Source organism: Numenius arquata, chromosome 2 (genome assembly GCF_964106895.1).
Source record: "Numenius arquata chromosome 2, bNumArq3.hap1.1, whole genome shotgun sequence".
In the NCBI taxonomy this organism is placed as follows: Eukaryota; Metazoa; Chordata; class Aves; order Charadriiformes; family Scolopacidae; genus Numenius; species Numenius arquata.
In genome coordinates, this window is record NC_133577.1 from 80334678 (window position 1) to 80354589 (window position 19912).

At 39.2% G+C, this 19912-nt stretch overlaps 1 protein-coding gene across 1 annotated transcript in view; it reads right to left on the reverse strand.

The window, feature by feature from the left end:
* Positions 1–19531, reverse strand: part of ANO4 (anoctamin 4) — a 228143-nt gene extending 208612 nt beyond the window's left edge. Inside the window, 3 exon segments of the mRNA XM_074165392.1 lie at positions 14983–15219; positions 19329–19438; positions 19440–19531. Of these exon segments, the coding sequence (XP_074021493.1) occupies positions 14983–15219; positions 19329–19438; positions 19440–19531 (439 nt within the window).
* Positions 19532–19912: the final 381 nt, after the last annotated feature.

Here is a 19912-nt window from a genome sequence, read left to right on the forward strand (position 1 = left end):
TTGGAAGAGTAATGTGTATTAAGTTTGCCAGCTTCATTGGGATTCACTTTTAATAACAAGATTGAGAAGGCAAAAGCAGTACAAATTTATTCTGTCAGAGCCAAAGGCTTCTTCCTGATGACAAAGTTGCAGAGGAGAACAAAAGAACCAAAGCCTGTTTTATAAGATGACAGATCCTTCCCTGAGCTGTCACTTGAAACTCCCGAAGCACCTCTTTTTCTGTGGGGGGGGAGGGGGGAAGAGGGGAAGTGGATGCAATGCCCTCAGGACCATCCTCCTTTTTCATAAATAACAAACCATCAGGAATATTTGTCAGACACTTACCTTATAAAACTACCAATTTTCGGTTTGCTTTCAGCCCTTCACAGGGACCAACCACACAGCAGAATAAAAATGTAGGGGACAGGTCTGGTACACAAAAGGAGCCATCCAGGTGTCCAACTGAATCACAATTCAGAGAAGTGTGTTTTTCTTGTATAGACTAACTTCCTCAGCATGCCTTCCTCCACACACAGCCAAGTCAAGCACAGAATTTCTCTGCTGCAAGTTGTTATTGAATAAAATTAAGAGGGAAAAGCCTTCTGAAGTTTGAAAGTGGAAGTCAAGCATCAGAAGACGTCAAGATTTTTGAATACCTGTGCATGTTCCTGCAGGTACTCAACATTACAGAATATCAAAGTTTCTCAAGAATAAATGCATTTTGAAACCGTTAAGTCCAAACTTATGGCAAAAAGTTGTAGCATCAGTAAAGGACTTTGTTTCTATTTCAATGCAGACCAAATTCTTTTATTCTTTAAGCTGCCAAAACAGTTTTTGTAAGTAAAACCTCCCAAGAGTCTCCTACTGACAAGTTTCCCCGTGACTAGAAATGAGGCGATCTCAGGCCATGTGCACAGAGAACCAAATGCCCTCACTGGAGAGGCACCAACCAAGACACTGAGCATTCAAGGCCTAAAGCCCACGAAAGCACCTCTGTAGTGAAGAAATTACTCACATGCTAAAAACTACACACTAGCTAAAATATTTTGCTAGATCATCCATGACAGTCTCAGCAGTATGTATGATTAATTGGCTTATTTATCTAAGAAAATTAAGGCCCTCTTCAGAGGGCTAAACATTAAGTCTAGACCTCAAATATGCTTATGTTTTAATTTGGTTAGAAAAGAAAAAACAACTGTTCTAATAACTTTAAATAACGTAAACAGGAACAATCAGATATTAGTATTTTCAGACTTTTTTACTAACACATTTACACTGATTAACTATTTACTTTTCCCAAAAGTGCTCTGCATAAAGATATATTGATTTAGAAAATCAGCCCAGTTTATTAAATTAATACATTTGTCATCATCACATAAAATTCTACATTTATTAAGCAATTGCACTGTAAAAATCCAGAATATCTTTACTTTGCATAAGGAAGGAACAGATTGAAAGAAAGGGAGGAATTCAACACAAAAAATAAGTGTCTTAAATGCAATAAAACAAATAGATTTGTAAAGGTGACTATTGCATACAGACCCGGAGGGGTTTTGTTATTGTGTTTTTTTTTATTTTGGGGTTGTTGGGTTTTTTTGACAGCCACGCACAGGATCTGCATAGTCAAATGAATGTTTATCACTGAGTTGTTGAAACAGGTATAAACATATTTTTAAATGAAATATCAAACTTTGCAAGTAATCCTGCATGCAAGCAATTTCTAGACAACTGGCATGCTGGAAGCATAATGCATCTTTAAGTGCTTCAGAATGAACCCTAAATCAGTGTAAAACAACGTTAAGAATAAAATACATCTATTAATCTTGCAGTATTCTATGCCACATCTCCTCAGTTTCCAAAGAGAATTTTAAACAGCACACCTGAAAACAAAAAAAAATGAAGCTTTTTCCTGTGAGCTAAACCCTCTTCCGTATATGCCCGAGACTCACAGATGTTTTAAAGGACTACAAAACAAGGTTAAATATTCTTCTCCTAAAAAAAGGATTCTATCAATAAGAACAAAAACCATGTTTGATTACTCTTGAGCAGAGGGGCAACTCATTCTGCAGAACTACAGAACTTCAACAGACCCTGTCAACTTCATAAGAATAGCATGGCAAAATCTTACAGTACTTTCCAAAGCTAAAGAAGGAAGACAAGACTTTGAATACACACAGGAAGTAGTGAAAGAGGATGGTGTCATTGTCAGATACTGATCAGCCGTATTATCAACTGATCAGGAAATACTATACCAAAAAATATTGTACTAAAATTATACTAAGATATAAATTTGATAAACATCAATAAAGAATTTATTGGTAGCAACTGATAGTAAAAGTTCCTTATTTAAAGAAAAACATGTATATTACCAGTCAAGTTTACGTACATCAAAATTTGCATTTACATGTTTTCAGACTTGGATTTACTATTACTAATGTTCTGCTAGTAAGTTGCTCTAAGTAAGAGTGAACAGTGTGTTCGTGATCCAAGAATAATATCACTGAGCTCATGAAACTGCAGACAGCGGAAAGATTGCATCCTAAAATACACACTGAAACTACCTCAGTCCTGTATTAGTTCTCCTATATACACACGCCCATTAAATGAGAATTTCAGGGGTTTATTTTTGTGAAGATAACCTTATCTGATGTTATTCTGAAGTGTCTCAGAAGCTGTTTCACTGAAACTTACAACAGTCAATCCCCAGATTTTTACATAAAGCCATCTTTATTCAGCCGTTGATGGTTCTTCTGGTTCAGCTTTCAAATATTTACTTCCTGATTCACATACCTGAGCTCAGCAAAGCCTTGACTGGCAGAGTTTCCATAATATTTTTAATAAAAACTTCTAACATGCTTGAAACTTCTAAAATGCCCACAGTGTGTGGACATGCATGAATAACTTCCCCAAGATCATGAGACTGTGCTAGATGTCTGGATGTTTACAAATGCAGAGGCATTATTTCTACAAATTGTCAATTTTAGTCACTGCTTTATTGACACAATTTTCCACATATTCTTTGAGTTAATTGGCCTTTAAACTTGATACATGTCCAAAGAGTTGTTAAACACTGAATTCCTTTGCTATAGCTTCCACTTGCATGTTCTAGCCTTACATAAAGACCTTGTTTCAGCAAAATGGGTTACTATTTTGCTGAAATAAGTATTTTTCTGAACTTTAAAGACAAATCTCCATATTTTGCATTTTCCTCCTTTCTATCGTCTAAAAAGTAAAACTATAGAGCAGAAAAGGAAATGGAAGAATTTGAAAAAAATAACATGGATCATTATTGTAATCAGAACTCTGTATAAAGTATTACCAGATATACAATCACTTCATCAAAAGCCTGGTTTCCACGGTGACCAGCACATCCTCTGCTTTTTTTTGTTGTTGTTTCATTCTTTAAAGACCTTGCTGTTTAGTGTCGCCCATCCCCACAATTAGGATGCAAAATAAGCTCAGAGAAATGTGATTATTGTTTTTTCCTCCAACATCTAATCCAAGTGGGGGACTTGGATGCCCACACTAAGGCAATGTGATCTGATTATGACAACTCACCCATCCAAGAGAGTTACTGGTAGCTACTGTACTTTGATGAACATGTTCATCAAAGAATTCTTTAAAACCATCTGGATGACAGTGACAAGCAGGTGAACCACTGCTCAAGCTCATCATGCTCCAGCTTTAAATTGTGTAGGCACATAACCTAAAATTTGGTGTGCTGGGTCAGACTAGAAGCCTTCTAGTCCACTCGCTGAAGTATTCTGTCCTCAGTAATAGCCAGAGGTCATAATTTCCTGCCCTCTTTATCATTATTAAAAGTGATCACTTCTTCCTTTACCCTATAAACTGAACCATTGCATCCTCCTAGCCATGAGAGAAACCCCTATAGCTTCTAAGCAGCTATAGCTTTAAAGCCAAGTTGAGCTCATGTTTTCCTATATATACCAACATATCTGCTTTTTACTTTTGCTATTTCCACTTAGCTTATATAGTCATCTCCCCACTTGCCACTCATGACATTCAATATAAATAAAGATTAAGAAGCTTTGTGCCTCATCTCCTTGCATAGGAGGAAACATCTACCACTGGACTGGTCAGATGCTTTTCTTGTCCCCTCAGTACTAGTTATAACAATACACACGATTCCCAGATTATTTCAGTTTTCAAGCAGTTTTTACAACAACTAACTAAAATTACCAGTGATCTCTAATCATGGAGTTTACGTAGCATTCAAAATTTATATAGTATAGACACAGCCTATTCCTCACAGCAAATTGCATCCTCTATTCAGCTGCCCAGCACACTCAACATTTAATTCAGAACCACTTCCTATTTTTAACAATGACTCATTTAATTTCATCCTCACCCTCTTGTGGTCTCAGTTCAAGACTATTACATAACTCAACCCTGCAAAACATATAGCTAAATTTTTTACTGTTACAGCTTCATTTCTTGCTCATAATTTATGGCAAAGATGCCTTTTACTCCAGTGTAACAGAGGATGTTTACTAGTACAAGTTCTAAACTATCAACTCTACTAATAACAGATAATGTTTTGTTTAATCTGCTATTCTGAAGATCACCTAGAGGGGTCTGGTTTCTCCTCTGACTATCAAACACTACCCTTGTGACCTTGCAGAACAGTTGGATAATGGCTCCACCTTTCCATTTCTTCCTCCCTCACCTACCATCCACAGAATGGCATAGTGTAATATCTGCCTAAGAAAAAAAAAAAACCAACCATAATAAACACTTGTTTTCAACAATCTTTAGGTGCAGCATGTTCTTACCTTTATGTATGGAGCTGCACTGATGCTCTCCCTTCCCCCACAAACGTAGTCTCCAGTAACTTATTTCCACTCTGCAGTATTTTCACTTTAAAGACTGAAGTTTTTCAAGGATGTGAATGACTATTTTTGGCAAGGGAGAAAGAAGCACCCGGGGGAATTATTTAAAAGAAATAAGAAAGAAGCATGTAGATATTTGTGCATGAGGTATGTTTGCAGTTTTTAGTCCTGATGTGCAAAAGATGACTGGGCTTTGATAACTTGTCACTTGCAAAGCAGCAATTACTTCTGTAACTCCAGAGTGGTTTCTAATATGTGTGTTTATTAATTTATTTTTTTTTTCCTATGCAGATAACAGGCAGTAAGTGCTCATTTCAGGGGAATTCTGCATCTTTATTTCCAGGATAGAAGGGAAACAAGGGGATAGGAAACAACGGACAAAAGGAAGCATAGACATCACAGAGAGAGCGCAGTTTTGTGACAGCAAAATAAGGCTTTTTCTCTAAACACAGTAATACCAAAGCCAAACGCATGACCTGACAGGAGGCAGAGGGGAATGGTTCCAAAATATGTGTAAACAAGTTATGTTATATTTGAATAAGTTTTGTTCATCCTGAGTTAGATTACCTTATACAGCAGTGCAAGTGGGTCTTGAATTTCAAAATAAGGGGGCTGCTGCACTCTGGCAGTTAGGATTCAACTATGAGCGTGTCAGTAGATTTAGGAATTCTGTCTGAGTTTCCCACCCCCCTCCCCCCCACCAGTAAATGCTTCTTGGTTTTCCCCACAGAAAGACCCTGCTTAGACATAAATGCCATGGAAATATTAAAACGGATGAGGCACAAGCGCAAAGCAGCAGATAATCTACTAGACACTAGATCAGCAGGAGTGCCAAATAAGCCCCCTGCTTACCTGTTATAGAAACAGAGGCTTACAGTTGGAAGCTGGTCACAGGCCAGCTCTCTGGAGCATGGCGAGCCACTCTCCCCTCGGCCCTCATCAGCCAGTTCAACAGCCCGCCACCTCCACGGGCCCATGGACAACCATCCCATGGTTTGTTTTCCTTATGGGTCCCAGTTTTCACCTTTTAGTTTCCTGAAGCCATGAGCTAAGCAAAGCACCTTGCCTGTGAGCCAGGTGGTGGGAAACCACTTCTCTTGCAGCAGCCAGCGTGAGAGGAAAAGCTACGTGGAGCTTCCTCCAGCTATCTCCTCCTCAGAGCTCAGCAAAAGCAGGCTGAGGACAATCAGAGGTACATAGCTGGAAGTGCCTCTGTCCTGGAAACTGTATAAATGAGGAAAGCAAAAAAATAGGTAGAAAAAGGAGGGCAAATTCATAATATGTGAACAGAAGAAAGGGCCAGGCAGGAAAGAGAAGGAAAATAGGAAGAAGTTTTCAGAGGTATGCAATGAATATTAGGGGAATGACTAAAGAGGAAGAAATATAAAAATGCAAGAAATAAATGAACAAAGAGAAGGAAATACAGTAGGTGGAAGAAAAGACAGCATTGCATTTTCCAAATTGGCATCTCCAGGCCTTTTCTCTGGAAATTGATAATCCTTATTTAATGGGAGGAGTGACAGGAAACAAACCAAGTTTTATTTTTAAGTTTTCATCTTAAACGAAACTTTAAAGATGGAGGAAGAAAATAAATAAGGTCTTTATTGCAGCTATTGTGCATAGTTCATTCCATTTCAATTATACGGCTCTTGCTCTCTGTCTCAGTCTTGTACTGCAGTGCTACACGTGAACACGTTCTACTTGACATCTGAAACTCTGAAACAGGTCCTTTCTCTTTCAAAGAGCCAAGAAAAGCTCTTTAAAAAATTATGTTTTCTTTATGGTTTTCCAACATTAGCCTTCTTTTTTTTCATCCTGGTTCACTCTCTTTAACATGGCTATCAAAAGGAGATTTATTACAAGGCTCTTTTTGTTAAATAGGTTTTTCCAGCACAAGGATATATCACTCACAGATACAACACTTCAAGGTTTAACTGTGCTATATTCTCTAATGAGTAACAAAATAAAAAGCACTTAATTTACAGACACTTAATTTGTCTGGAGATAAAGTTGGAAAATGTCCTATTTTGATTCTGTAAAGGTAACAAGAAGATATTAAATAATAATTTTATCCTTGTCTTTTACTATACACTAGTATTTTGGTTATAAAATATGCAAGATAGGTAGACTGTTCACAGAGAAAGGCATGTCATTGACAGAAGAGTGAAACAGATTGCTGTTTTGCACAGCACAAGTAAACCCCTATTAGATTTAAAGAGTTAATTAAATACTGTCTTCTTTCAGTAAGCCTTAAATATTCTCTAGCACTAGAAGCCTGCAATTGGAAGAGCGATAGAGAGACACATCCTTATATAAAAAGCAGTTCATCTGTTACTGATCAGAACTCCATCCTAACCTTTTTCTACATTAACTGACTAGCATAGAAAACCAGAATATTTCCCAGAGAAAAGGAGTCTCCATGAAATCTGACATTCAAATCAATTCTTGTTGAACCATCTGTGGTCAGCGGACATTGCAGAAATGCATTCAAGAAGGAACAAGGCAAACAAAAAGAATGAAAACCTATAAATCCAAGTCAGTGTTAGCTACGTAGCAATTTGAGAAGGAGACTGTATTACAGACCTTCCCGAGTTTAAATTCACATGAAGGACCAGCAAATGGTGATAGCATAAGATTCTAGTTTAAATTTGTGCAATAATGTGCCAACCTCAGATCAGCAAAAAGGGCAAATATCCACATTCTAGATAAAAAGAAAGGCCAGGCCTTGTAGTTAATTTCAAAAGAGATGTTAGCAGAAAGAGAAGACTGGAGAGTAAATGAACTTCCAGGTCTAAAGATGCTCTCTAAAGACAAGATTGAAGGACACTGATATGGCACTTCAGGAGGCACATGTTAGCATTGCCAGTGTTAAATGCCTTCAACCAACAGAGCATGATGAGCTCTGGTTAGCGTTTCTAAATACATATTATAACAGGAACTACCGACTCATTGTGCTTAGGGAAATTTTGGTTTCTCATTGGTAAGAACGATTGGACAATCAGATAAATTGATTTCAATGGCACAATTCTCAAGTCCAAAATTAAACATACACTTAATTGCTTTGCTGGATCAGAACCAGGCAGCTCAGCAGCTTCTAGGCTTGATCCTACGATACAGTCAGAAGGCTACAGAAGCTTCACAATTTTTATTTCCTTCCTTTTAAACATTTTAGAATGACCCGTGCACTTAATGTAAGCCAGACTTTTGAGTAAACAATATTACACATCCTTGAATCATAAAAGCAATCCTATTGGTAGCCAGAGCGTATGAAATTGGTTAAGTACACATATTTAGTTCTTTGGAAGTATAGATTTAATGGCACTCTCTGTCCCAAGAGTCAACAAGGACACTAATGTTACCAAAACACTTAATGTTCTTTTTAAGATCCTAATTCATCATACTTATTGAATGCAGTGTGCTTTTTAGCCATTTCAGGTTTAGACTTAAACACATTTAGTCTCATTTTATTCAGGAGAAAAATGCATACACTGCATTTCAGGAGCAAAAGATGACAACACAGCACTGCAGGATAGGCATTCTGTAACAAATTGCGCTCCCCCCTAATTTTGACAAAAATAGTTAGCAGTTACTGGGAGGTTCTGCTGGTGGCTAAATGAAAGAACAGAGAAAGATAAATCTCTCCGCTTCATGGCCACACTGATTAATGAATAGAGACATGATGCCTGTGTTAGCAGACGGGACAGGACAGGACAGTGGCAAAGACAGGCTGTCGGCAGTCAGGGCACCGAGATAAGCCTGTGCAGTTATCCACTGGGCTGCATCATTTCTTAGGTTCAGCTGACTTCAAAGTTCCCAAGTAACATTTTTGCAAATAAAATTTTTTCCCTTTATAAACCTCACTAGGAGCTCTCTATTAGGCAGTCATAAACTGCAGAAACCTATCCCTAGACCACTCCCTTTTAAGACGCTGTACAGAGAATACCAAACAAACCTTCCAAAAAAGGTCCATGCCTCAATACAAGCATAAAAAGAAAGTAGGCAAAGAAGCACAATCAGCAATGCTCTAAGTACAGCAGATTTTGCCCTTGGCAGTTAAAAGGCATGGAAATTCAAGCGAGGATTCTAATCAGAGATAATGCAGATGTGTTTTCTTTCTACTTCTCAATTTTGTAATTTCATCTATCCCTTTGTAGCTGAAAGCCAAGCAGAAAAAGGGTCCAACCTCAGAAATAACCATCACCTTTCCAATTCCCTTCTTTCTGTTTTCTCATCCCTCTTTCCCTCCAATATACAGAGGGGGTATTAGGACTCCTTAACAAAAAAATCATTGCATAACTACAAACTACAGACTGAACCGAGCTGCTGACTTTATTACTTGCTTACAGGTTAATACGCACCTCGCTTCATGGAAATTTTGTCTAGTGACACCCAGGCTACTGAATGTTGCTCTGCATCTTTAATAACGCTTTCAACCATGGTAAGGAGTGTCAGCGCCATCTTGTGGCTTTCACTTTTGTATGCAGCCCCTAGTTAGGCAGTTTATGAACCTTCAAATTAAGATTTGCAACTGGAACTCATTAAGTCTAAGTGCTAGCACCAGCAATTGCACCTCTGGGCTCGCTTAGCAGTTTCTTCAGACTCTGAAGGCTGCTGGTCAGGATAAGTGAATGGATCAGATGCCTGCTCTTCAGAAATGGCTATTTCCCAACCTTTATAAACATTAAAGTATTAAATAATCAGAAACTGAAACCTACTGTCTTGGTTTTTCCTTTTTTAAATAGTTTTTGTTTTGCTAGTGTAAATGCACCAGACTTTTTTACTGTCTTCTTAGGAGTTCACCTCTCCCATATTGTTCTGGTAGTTCTTCTTTGTTTAAGCTCCAGCACATCTCTATCCTTTTTGAAAATAGGCAGTCAATTTGGGTAAACAACTTTAATCTCTCCCCTGTGGCAAATATTTCACTTGAAACATCCCAGGCTTCCATTTGCTTTTTCACAGCTGCAGCAAGCACACTTCTGATTTATTGTCCTCTACCATTTCCAGCTGAGAACTTCCAGCTCACAGGAGAAAAAAAAGTAAAATCCTGTTATGCAGGGTCTTGAAAGATGTGCTATTTTCCCTTACTCTGTTCCCAAAAGCCATCCGTTTTTTCCTACCTGACATTCAGATTCTCCTCCCTAGCAATGATGTCTCCCAGCTTAGACTCATCAGCACATCTCATCAATGCACTCCTCCTTTGCAGGCAGAAGTCATCCATAAAAATATTAACCTTGTTTCCAAACCAGTGCTGGGAAAACTCCACTATTAATCTTCCTCTCATTTTGTACTCCTCCTCCCAAGACTGTTGTCATGTCCCCCTCAATCATCTCCTTATTCACATTATAATTCTTCTAAGTCTCATTTTTCTCCAGCTGAACAGATAAGTTTCTAGGCAGGCCAATGCTATTCCTTTTACAAAATTCAGCTAACATTAGATCTATGGCACTCACTGCCTTTGCATCTAGCTTATCAAATAAATTTAACTGGAGTCCTACACCATATTAAAAAGTAGTCAGTGTCACAAATTCTTTCTTTATATAGCCTTCTACCGTTACTGTGTGATTTAAAACAAGCCTTAAAAGCTGCATGAGACAAGACACCTCTGTCAAAATACATATATATGGGAGCTGCAGCATCAAAGAATACATTTAAGTATGCCCTTCCATACAAATCAAGAAATACATAACAAATTAATTTTATTTTTATCTATGTCAAATATAGCATTCACAGCAGTGGCAATATCCTGCAGTGTAGGAACAAAGGGAAAATATTTGATGCTATGATTGCACTAGCGAAATAAAATGGAGAAGTTGCAGGAATTTAGATAAACAAAACAGGGGACTCGAGCTGCAGCCAGATTTCCAGCAGATGTGAGCAATGAACCTGGAACACTCAGATTTTCTTATGTTTGCAGAAAGTTGTGTACCACAATCATAAGAATACCATTTTTTCCAGAAGTGCGTGTTTCTGACCAACTACGAGACAGATCCAGGTGCATCCCTGAAGAGGGTCCCGCTGACTCAAGTCCTCTGCATTTTCCTTGTCTCTGCTGGGAGTACAAGGTCTCCTGAAATAGCTCTGTTCCATATATTGACACACCAGGGATCAGGCACAGACCCAGAAAAGACGCCTAGGTGACTGCTTCACATTTCAGTTGTCTTGCTGGGATTTAGGAACCTAAACATATTTTAAGGAAGACTCCATCCAAGTAAGGATGGAGTAAGGTCCCGTCACAGTGGAGAAGGGCAAATAAAAAGTACTTCGGCTAATTACAACCCTTTCAGCTTAACATCGATATTTGAAAAGAGATGGTGACAAATTAGTAAGCAAGCAATAAATCAAGTGGTCTGTAAGCACCTTGAAGAAAACAAGATGATAGCAAAGAGCCAACAGATTTGTCAGGAACAATTCATGGCAAATCAATATAATTGCTTTCAAAACAGCTGATCTAGCATACAAGGGGACAGGACCCTGTAACGAACAAACAACAGAAATATAGTCTAGATGAAGGTGCACTAATTTCAGGTCAGAAGAGGTTGAAAGAAAAGATTCAGATTATTATTGGTAAAAACAGGAACTCATTTCAAGAAGACACAGAGGTCTTTTTATATTCAAAATTTTTATGAATTATGATATTTTTTGTTTCTTTAAAAGTTGCAGATGACACAAACTTAACAGGTATTGTTCAGCTCCTGATTAATTTCTATGCAGTCCAAATCTATTCCTCTCAATCCAGCTGGTGTTGTCTAGCAAAGTCTTCTGGATACTCTGGAATATATTGTTCAATGGAACAAAACATTGGCTAATGATCATAAGAAGAGACAAAGTTAATCAACAGGAATTCCTCGGGAATCAGTTCAAAAACTGATATGTAGCTATGAAATGGTTATCAAAACTACATTCCTCTCTGGTACTCCCTCACAGGATTTCCAGGTTAGGAAATCAGTACAGAGTAATTCCTCATGTTTTGTCCCATTCTCAACTGTTTTTTTATTAACCAGTGCAATCCTCTCAAAAAACATTATTTCAAGTCACAATTAATATTAAAAGTTCAAGCATTTTCTTCCAGAGTACATGAAATTGATTGATTCTGATGTCAATTATACTTTTATATCCAAGGACAAAATTTGACACTACTCTGTAAATTACCTAGCATTGCAGAATGCTGCAATGCAACAAAAGCACTAAATTGAGACTAATGTTTCAAGCAGGATGCAAAGCACCCACTAAGACCTGCTCCCCAGATACTACTAGCCACAGTTCTATCTCTTTGATACTGTATATTCTAATATATGGAGTTGTATTGTGTCAATACCTTATTTTCCGCATCACTATCTTGTTGCTCTGAACGTTGAAATTCAGCTCAGACATTCCCAAGCACAGCCTATTACAAGGCCCCGAACATGCCCTGCTCAGGAGGAGGTAGCCAGAATTTTCCCACCATCAGTAGTTAAAAAAAGAATTCTTTTGAAACTGCAATGTATGTACTGTTTGCATTATATACTGGTGGTTTACCATAGCTTGTTTTTTAAAAAATTGTTATTAAAATGTTATTGAGATTTTGATGCAAATTCACAAGAGAGAAGCAGCACAGCAAGCCTGTGGCACAATATTCTTTTGCATATCAAGTTTCTGTAAATGAGCTGATCAAGTCATTTTAGGCATAAATGAGCCTGGATATAATTTTAAGATATAGCCTACCTCATTAATCAATCTCTGAGTTACCCTCTGTCTTTTCAAAAATTCCCGTTTCAGCTGATGCAGTACTCTTGCCTGAGTTTCCACAGATGTGCTGTGCGCTGCTGAACAGCTGTTATCTTTGCTGCAAACAAGCTTTTCAATCATGGCAAGTCAGTCCCTGAAAACTGATAAAGTTTAAAAAACTTGAGGAATCTTTGCATTAGAAGCATTATAATAAAACCCAGTGATGGGGATTGTCATCGGTGTTGCAGTCATGACATCCAGTCATACGGTGTTGCTGACACAACACCCTTCTACCCCTATGCAATAGGGTAAAGCACTTCTAATAAGTATGTATGAAACACTTTCCCCTGTTTACATGCACTATTCTCTCCTCTGCTGCAGGAGACATTTAGATTTAAAATATTCCCATGGATTATTTATTGGATATAGAAATTAGGACATTAACTCCTCAGGATGGAGATTGTATCTTCTTGTGCTTTGAGTCACACTTTGCAGCAGGACCTTCCAGCCCTGCTGGAAATGGACATCACTTCTGTCCTGACCTGTCACCATGCTGCTCTTCAGTGCAATACTTTCATAAAAATCTCACTGTGAGCTCTATTTAAAGACCTTGTAGCTTCTTAAATTAAGATCAAAATTAGGGTGTTTGTATTTGATTTGCCAATATAATATCATATTGGCACCTTTGGCTATATGTATCCATACTTTAAAACTGGGAAATTGTTCTGCAATGCCAGCAGCTCCTTATCAAGTTTTATTATACTACTACTATTTTATTTTAACTAACGTTTCTCCCCTTCTGCACAACTAGGTGCCACCTCTAGGTAGCAGGTGTCTGTGAGCCTTAGAGTGAGGCCCACTTGCCACCTCACTGTCCCAAAACAACTTTACAATTAAAACCAGAGTTGTCACTCCTCATATGGGGAAAATATTAAGTACCTCACAGCAGATACAGTATTTCTATCACTGAAATAGGTGGTAAAATAAACTATGATACAAATTAAGCTTCCAGAATATAGTCACAGGGTTCATACAAAGAACACTGGATTGTGAGCAGGAGGCGCAGGTTCACACTGCTCTTAACTGGAAGCAGAAAAAAAAGATAAATGGAAGTCACAACATCAAACATTGCATGAATTGTTTAGCATTTACCCTAACACTCCTTCTTGGCAAGTGTCACCGTCAGAACAGGCATTAGGAATGGTACTTGAAGTGCTGGAGCCTGGGATTTTTGGCTGCCACAAGCATCCAGCCAGCTCCAGAGGATGAGCCACTAGATTGGGAAGGGAGTAATCCATTTTGTTTTGATTTCAGTACCACCACAGAGTTTCAGGCCCATTATTTTTTGGCAACATGCAGTAATGACTACATCAGTTACACAAAATTACATTAATGTACTACAATACTTGCAGTGAAAAAAGCAGTAATACAAACAACAGTAATACACGTATTTGATTATAATTTTTACTACAGATTACATTCAGCCACTATTGTCAGCAAGTGTTGCAGACGTTTTAAGAACTAGGTCAACACTAGGTATTTAAACAAGCCTTTTCCAGCATTACCCCTTTCAGTACAGGATCCACTAAGACCTCACTCTCCGTATATATCTTTGTGCTACCTGGCATCTAGGCAGAAACTTGCCGATTCCTCCCACTTAGCAACCCAAAAAAGGCAGCATGAATTAAAATCCTTTTACAGGGGTTCAGTTAGGAAGCATGTAGATCAGGACCTCATTCACCAGCCAGAAAAATTCACTGAGCTCGTGACCGACATCCTATCATCATCACGATGAAAAACTCTCAAATACAAGTGGGAGCAGACTGTGGGTCAAGTGATTTGTCCTAACACTACAATCCTTTATCAGCCCTCATCTTTCCTATAGACCCCAAGAGACCTCCAAATCCCAGTCTAGAAGCACCTCATCACCGACCAGCGTGCTGGTGTCTCTGATAAACATAGGCCTATAACAGGGTGGGAGCACAAATGCGTTCCCGTGGATGTAATTGGATGCTCCTTGTACATCCAATTTTGTGATTGACCAGGTTCTCATAGCATTGCAGATACATGATGGACATAGCAGGTTATGCTCCACCATGCAAAGTTTTATGACAGGCACAGGGGAGAAGATACTGTCCTCAAATGCCTCTGTATGCTACCATGGATCCACCCTCATCAAACAGTTGGTGTACCAGTTTTAAAGCAAACGTACTAATTATATTATTGTGGCTGAGAACATGATGATCTTTTTTTTCTTAAACCATGAGGCAAATTGTTTGGGTAAAGATTACTTTGGCATAAGCGTAAATTCCTTTGTGAAGTTTCTGAGGTCTGATCTTTTCTTAGGAGCAGTCAAAGCAGTCTGGCAGCAGAAACAGCTTTTTAACCCGAGCACTAAAAATGCTGATTAAACTAAGCTCTGACATGTAAAAAAGAAATAATCACTTACCTGTAGCATCTTGACTCAAAGTTTCTTGACTACTACTGCTGTAAGAAGGCACCGGAGTGATAGAAAGTGAAGCTGGGCAGGATAATGGATATGATAAGTCATTTTGTGTACCAAAACATTGAAATACAGGAACATAGCCATCTTCAGAGAAGGTCACAGGGAGGTGAGGGTTCCCATACACATATGGATTTTTCCAATGAAGCACTCCTATCGCAAGAGGGCCAACAGCATCAGAACCTGACAACAAACATCAGGAGTTAAAACCTGTGCCCTTTTACTGTAGCAGGTTATCATTTTCAAGAATGAAGCTATAATAAGGTAACTTGATCCAGTTTTGATCATTAAGTTAGCCTGCCCCTTGAAAAGGAATGCTACATTTTATTCTGGTCCACTATCAGTAATGCTGTTAAATGCTGATGTAACTCCAAAAGTATAGTTTCAGTAAATGTTTTCCTTGTACTCCTGGCAGCATATAACATGAAAGAGCACGAAACATCACAATTCCAACGTGAATCTACAGTTTGTTATGGCCTTGCTTATACTTGGATGTCTGTGGGACCTCACTCACATTACAAGCTGGACGTTTCTCAGCGAGACTGGAAAGCCAGTGTTGGTGATTTTTTTTAAAATTAACATCTTGCTGCCACCAGCCCAATCCCTGCAAGGTTCAGAGCTCAGTGGAAACCAGAAACTGGTAGGCAGAGCCAATCCACTGTCTCCCCAGATCCTGCTCTGCTGTTAGATGTGCAGGCTCTGGTTGGATGCGACCCTCTGCTGTTGTGCCATAGCCCTCAACAATTTTCTTATCCAACAACCAGCAGCTTGGATTTTTTTCAATCTATTGCAGTTTTTCTTTAAATTACTCTTGATTTTGTATTCTTTAAATATTTTTGCACTTTCTGAAGGCTTGTGTTCCATCTTACTAACAGCTCAACAGTATATGACATTGTGACAAAAAACAATAGAGCTTATAACAGTATGCCACCAGACTCTGAGGTCATTCCGCTGCAAGTGATGTCACTTATCTTACCTTTGATGGATTCTTTTAAAGGAAAACACATACCATCTTATTTTCCTTTTAACTCTCGGGTTTGGGATGTCTGCAAGACTGGCAGCATCTGAGTACAAAATGTCCCATCCACAAAACTGGACTCCCAAATACAGATAAATGCTTCAGATCTGTGACAGTCCTACAAGCACCCTCAGGCAATTATGGCAACACTCACCTGAGACTACAAGTGCTGCTGCGTCAAGCACTGAAATATGATGCAACAACTCAGACTTCAGACATGGTCACGTAATGAATTCTTCTAAAGGAAACAAAGTGTTTGACAGTGGAGCATGCCTGAATGGAACTGGTCAGCCATACTACTGGCTCATAACTTCTGCAAGAGCAGCATGAGAGTATCTAATGTAATACTGCATTTTAGTCTCTCTAAACACAATTCTGTCAGGTATGAAGCATCAAACAAATCACAGCATCACAGAATGATATGGGGTTGGAAGGGACCTCTGGAGATCATCTAGTTCAACCCCCCACCAAAGCAGGTCCACGTAGAGCAGGTTGCACAGGAATGTGTCCAGGTGGGTTTTGAATGTCTCCAGAGAAGGAGACTCCACCATCTCTCTGGGCAGCCTATTCCAGTGCTCTGCCACCCTCAAAGTGAAGAAGTTCCTCCTCGTGTTTAGATGGAACTTCTTATGTTCGAGTTTGTGTCCATTACCTCTTGTCCTGTCACTGGGCACCACTGAAAAAAGACTGGCCCCATCCTCTTGACACCCACAATGACACACAAATGCACATGAAGATTGGCAGTTGTCTAAATGTAGATCCCTTAAAAGAAAACAGAAATTGTTCACCAGATCTTTCAGAAGAGGAGCCTCTAGGAGTTAGGAAATAAACCTCTTTAAACGTGTGTGCACCAAGAGTTGTTTGAGCTACCCACTAGACAGATACATACATACATCAAGGACTGTCAAGTGTTTCCACTCCAGAGAAAAAGAGCTTGGTGGCACTGCAGAAAGTTCAGTGAACTGTAGTGAAATATTGTTCAATACTAGCCAGTATTGCAGGAGATACCATGTTTAACAACAAGCCCCCATCCTCCCTACTTTCATCCTTTTCTTTACACAAAACCAGTTCATGCTTTTTGGAAACATAAACCTGATGGATTTTCTAGGGAGTTAGCTGCCAAGATATTATTATATTTCTGTTGCAAACACCCAACACATTTGAGCCTATTGATAATACTGACTTGTGGAGCTAGCAAAACGTGGCTTTGTCTGGCTATACCTAAAGGGACACAGCTTTTTACTCTGCTTTCTTAGTTGTAATTTGGATTTCTTTGTATACAGATACCCACTAACTAAAGACTACGCTTATCTCAAACTGCCTGACTGCTTTTTCCTGAATGTTCAGGAAAACGAGAGCATCAATATGTACCTGTATATATAGGATATGATACTTATGTCTGGTTTTAACTGTTGATATAATAATGAAAAATCCATAAGCACTTCTATCATCCTACTTTATGTTCAGATTTTTTAAATACATGTGCAGTCACTCCTTTCTCCAGTATCATTTCCAGTAGACATTGATTTTCACTTTTACCAATAAAGAGTCATTCCATAAACTCATCTAAACGTACGTGGAATTGATCATTTCTGAGACAGTACAGATACATCACATTAAAGAGACTATTAGTTGTCTTATTTATCTGTTCACCAGTGCAATGCCATTTTGTCTATACTAAAACCTCCAGCTTCACTTCTAGTTTTATCTGCAAGGGAGCATATGCTGCAGCTGTAAGCACATAACATAAAAACTCTGAGACTGTAAAACTAAGCTAGACTATTAAAAGTTTATAAATAAAACTACTCAGAACTCTTGAGTGAAGGCAAGCTCTCCAAGTTTTTGACTTTGTCTAACCTCATTAGTCCCATTGGTTAACAGCTTTCACCATAACCACTCCTTGTAGCCACATTAAAACGATTGCCTAGTAAAAGTAATACATACAGAAATGAATATATATTTACGATACATATAAGTATACCTATGTATGAATATATATATACACACACACATATCCATGAAAGCCCAAGAGTGTGTGTGTATAAGAAGCTGAGACACTCAGAAAGTGAATGTAATAGTTTTAAATTATTAAATTGCAAAGCCTTAACAGTGGTTTCTATTCTGCTTGGTGAAGTTGCAGATAGCTTTTTTTTTTTTAAATGGGAAAAAAAAAAAGGCCCTGAAGATATTTTGCTTAAAAAAAAAATCAAAAGCCACTTTAAAAAGTTGTCAGAGTTAAAAAATGTATGTTTCAAGGTAAATGCAACACCATGGATCATGCATGGATCATCCTTGCAAAAGGCAAGGAATACTGGCTAACCCTGCAGCAATAAAGAAGGATGCACTTGACTGCATGATACATGTACGGGCTGTTGCTGCCTGCTTTGGTTTACCAGCTGACAGCAAACCAACAGCTGAAACAGGAGAAAGTATCCAAAGATGAAACTTCTGCAGCAGTAACATTTTTTAAGTTGTGCCAAGAGTTTCACAATTACAACACTGCAGGAAAGCAATGTCTAGCTCTCAACACAGCTTCTCAATTGCAAGGCAGGGAACGGGTTGCTGAAACGTGCTGGAGGAGGCTGCTTAGCAGTGGAATAGAATTTGTGGTTGGAAACACAGGGACACTTATGAATTTGCAGACAATGTTTCTGCCGCAAGCTTAATGCCGTTCCCAGGTGTTTAGATACAACTATGCTTTGCAGCAAAACAAGCACATGTACTCTTTATTAGCAATACAGAAATTAAATTTAATTGTGTATCCTGGAACTGTTTCTCCTGTTGAAGAGGACTGAAAGGGGCTTGATAGTTCCTCAGAGCTTTGCAGATGCAATACCCTGAGGAGTAAACCTGAAAGCTTGAAAATGGATACAAACCTGGCTACCCCGGTTCCTCGGGTTTTCCTATCAGACAACCGCTTTTTATGCACTCCCCTGACTGTTACAGATGTTTCCCTTTCTCTCTGCAGCTTTCTGTGAAGTGGTTGATTTGCATCTCCAAGTTTTCTCTCTGCTGTGCCTGGATTGCCCCCAGGCTTGTTCTCTCACACGCCACCGTGCTCAAAATTCTCCCTGAAAACCTAAAATTTTGTATATCCTCCTGAAGCAGTAATCCTCAAAAACAATCTCTGATATCCCTCCTCCCCCATGAATGCAGTAATGCCATACAACAACTATGTAACTCAGTAACTCCTGCCTCTGCCCCATAATATCATGATCCAAAATTTGAGACAGATGAAAAAATCATTTATACCCTATCCATGCATTTGGCCTACCTGGGCTCCCGGCTGAGTTTGCTGCAGGGTGGCAGGGGACCGCAAGTTGTGCCCTGTGCACCTGCAGACCCCTCCTGTCTGCTGGTGTCTGGGAAGCCTCCATCCTGCAATCTCTTCTCCTCTCTGCTGCTGCCGCCCAGCCAGAGTCTCTTGCGTGTGCTCCTGCTGCCTCCTGAAGCCCGAATGGCACATGCTGGCCACATGCTATAAGCTCAGTCTTGCCATTTAAAGCTTTTTTTTTCTTCTTCTTTTTTTTCCCCCCTCTCTCCTTCCCTCTCTCACTTCTCCAGCAAGCCCTGATCCTAGCAATCAGGCACCTTTGCTGTCCTGCAGCCAAAGTGGAGCAGGAGCTGCTGTCTCTTCACGTGGTGCATGTGGTCCAGCCAGGCTGCTCTGTAGGGAACCAAACTCCCTCAGGACAGGCAGAAAAAGGCACCAACACACGTGGGAGGATTTGCAGACACAGGTGTGTTTATTCACCTAACACCTCAGTGCAAAACCCTCCCTTGAGCCATGGTGGTACAGAATAAGCAGATACAGCCACCTTGCATGGGGACATGAGGGTGCTGCAGGATGGGCCAAAT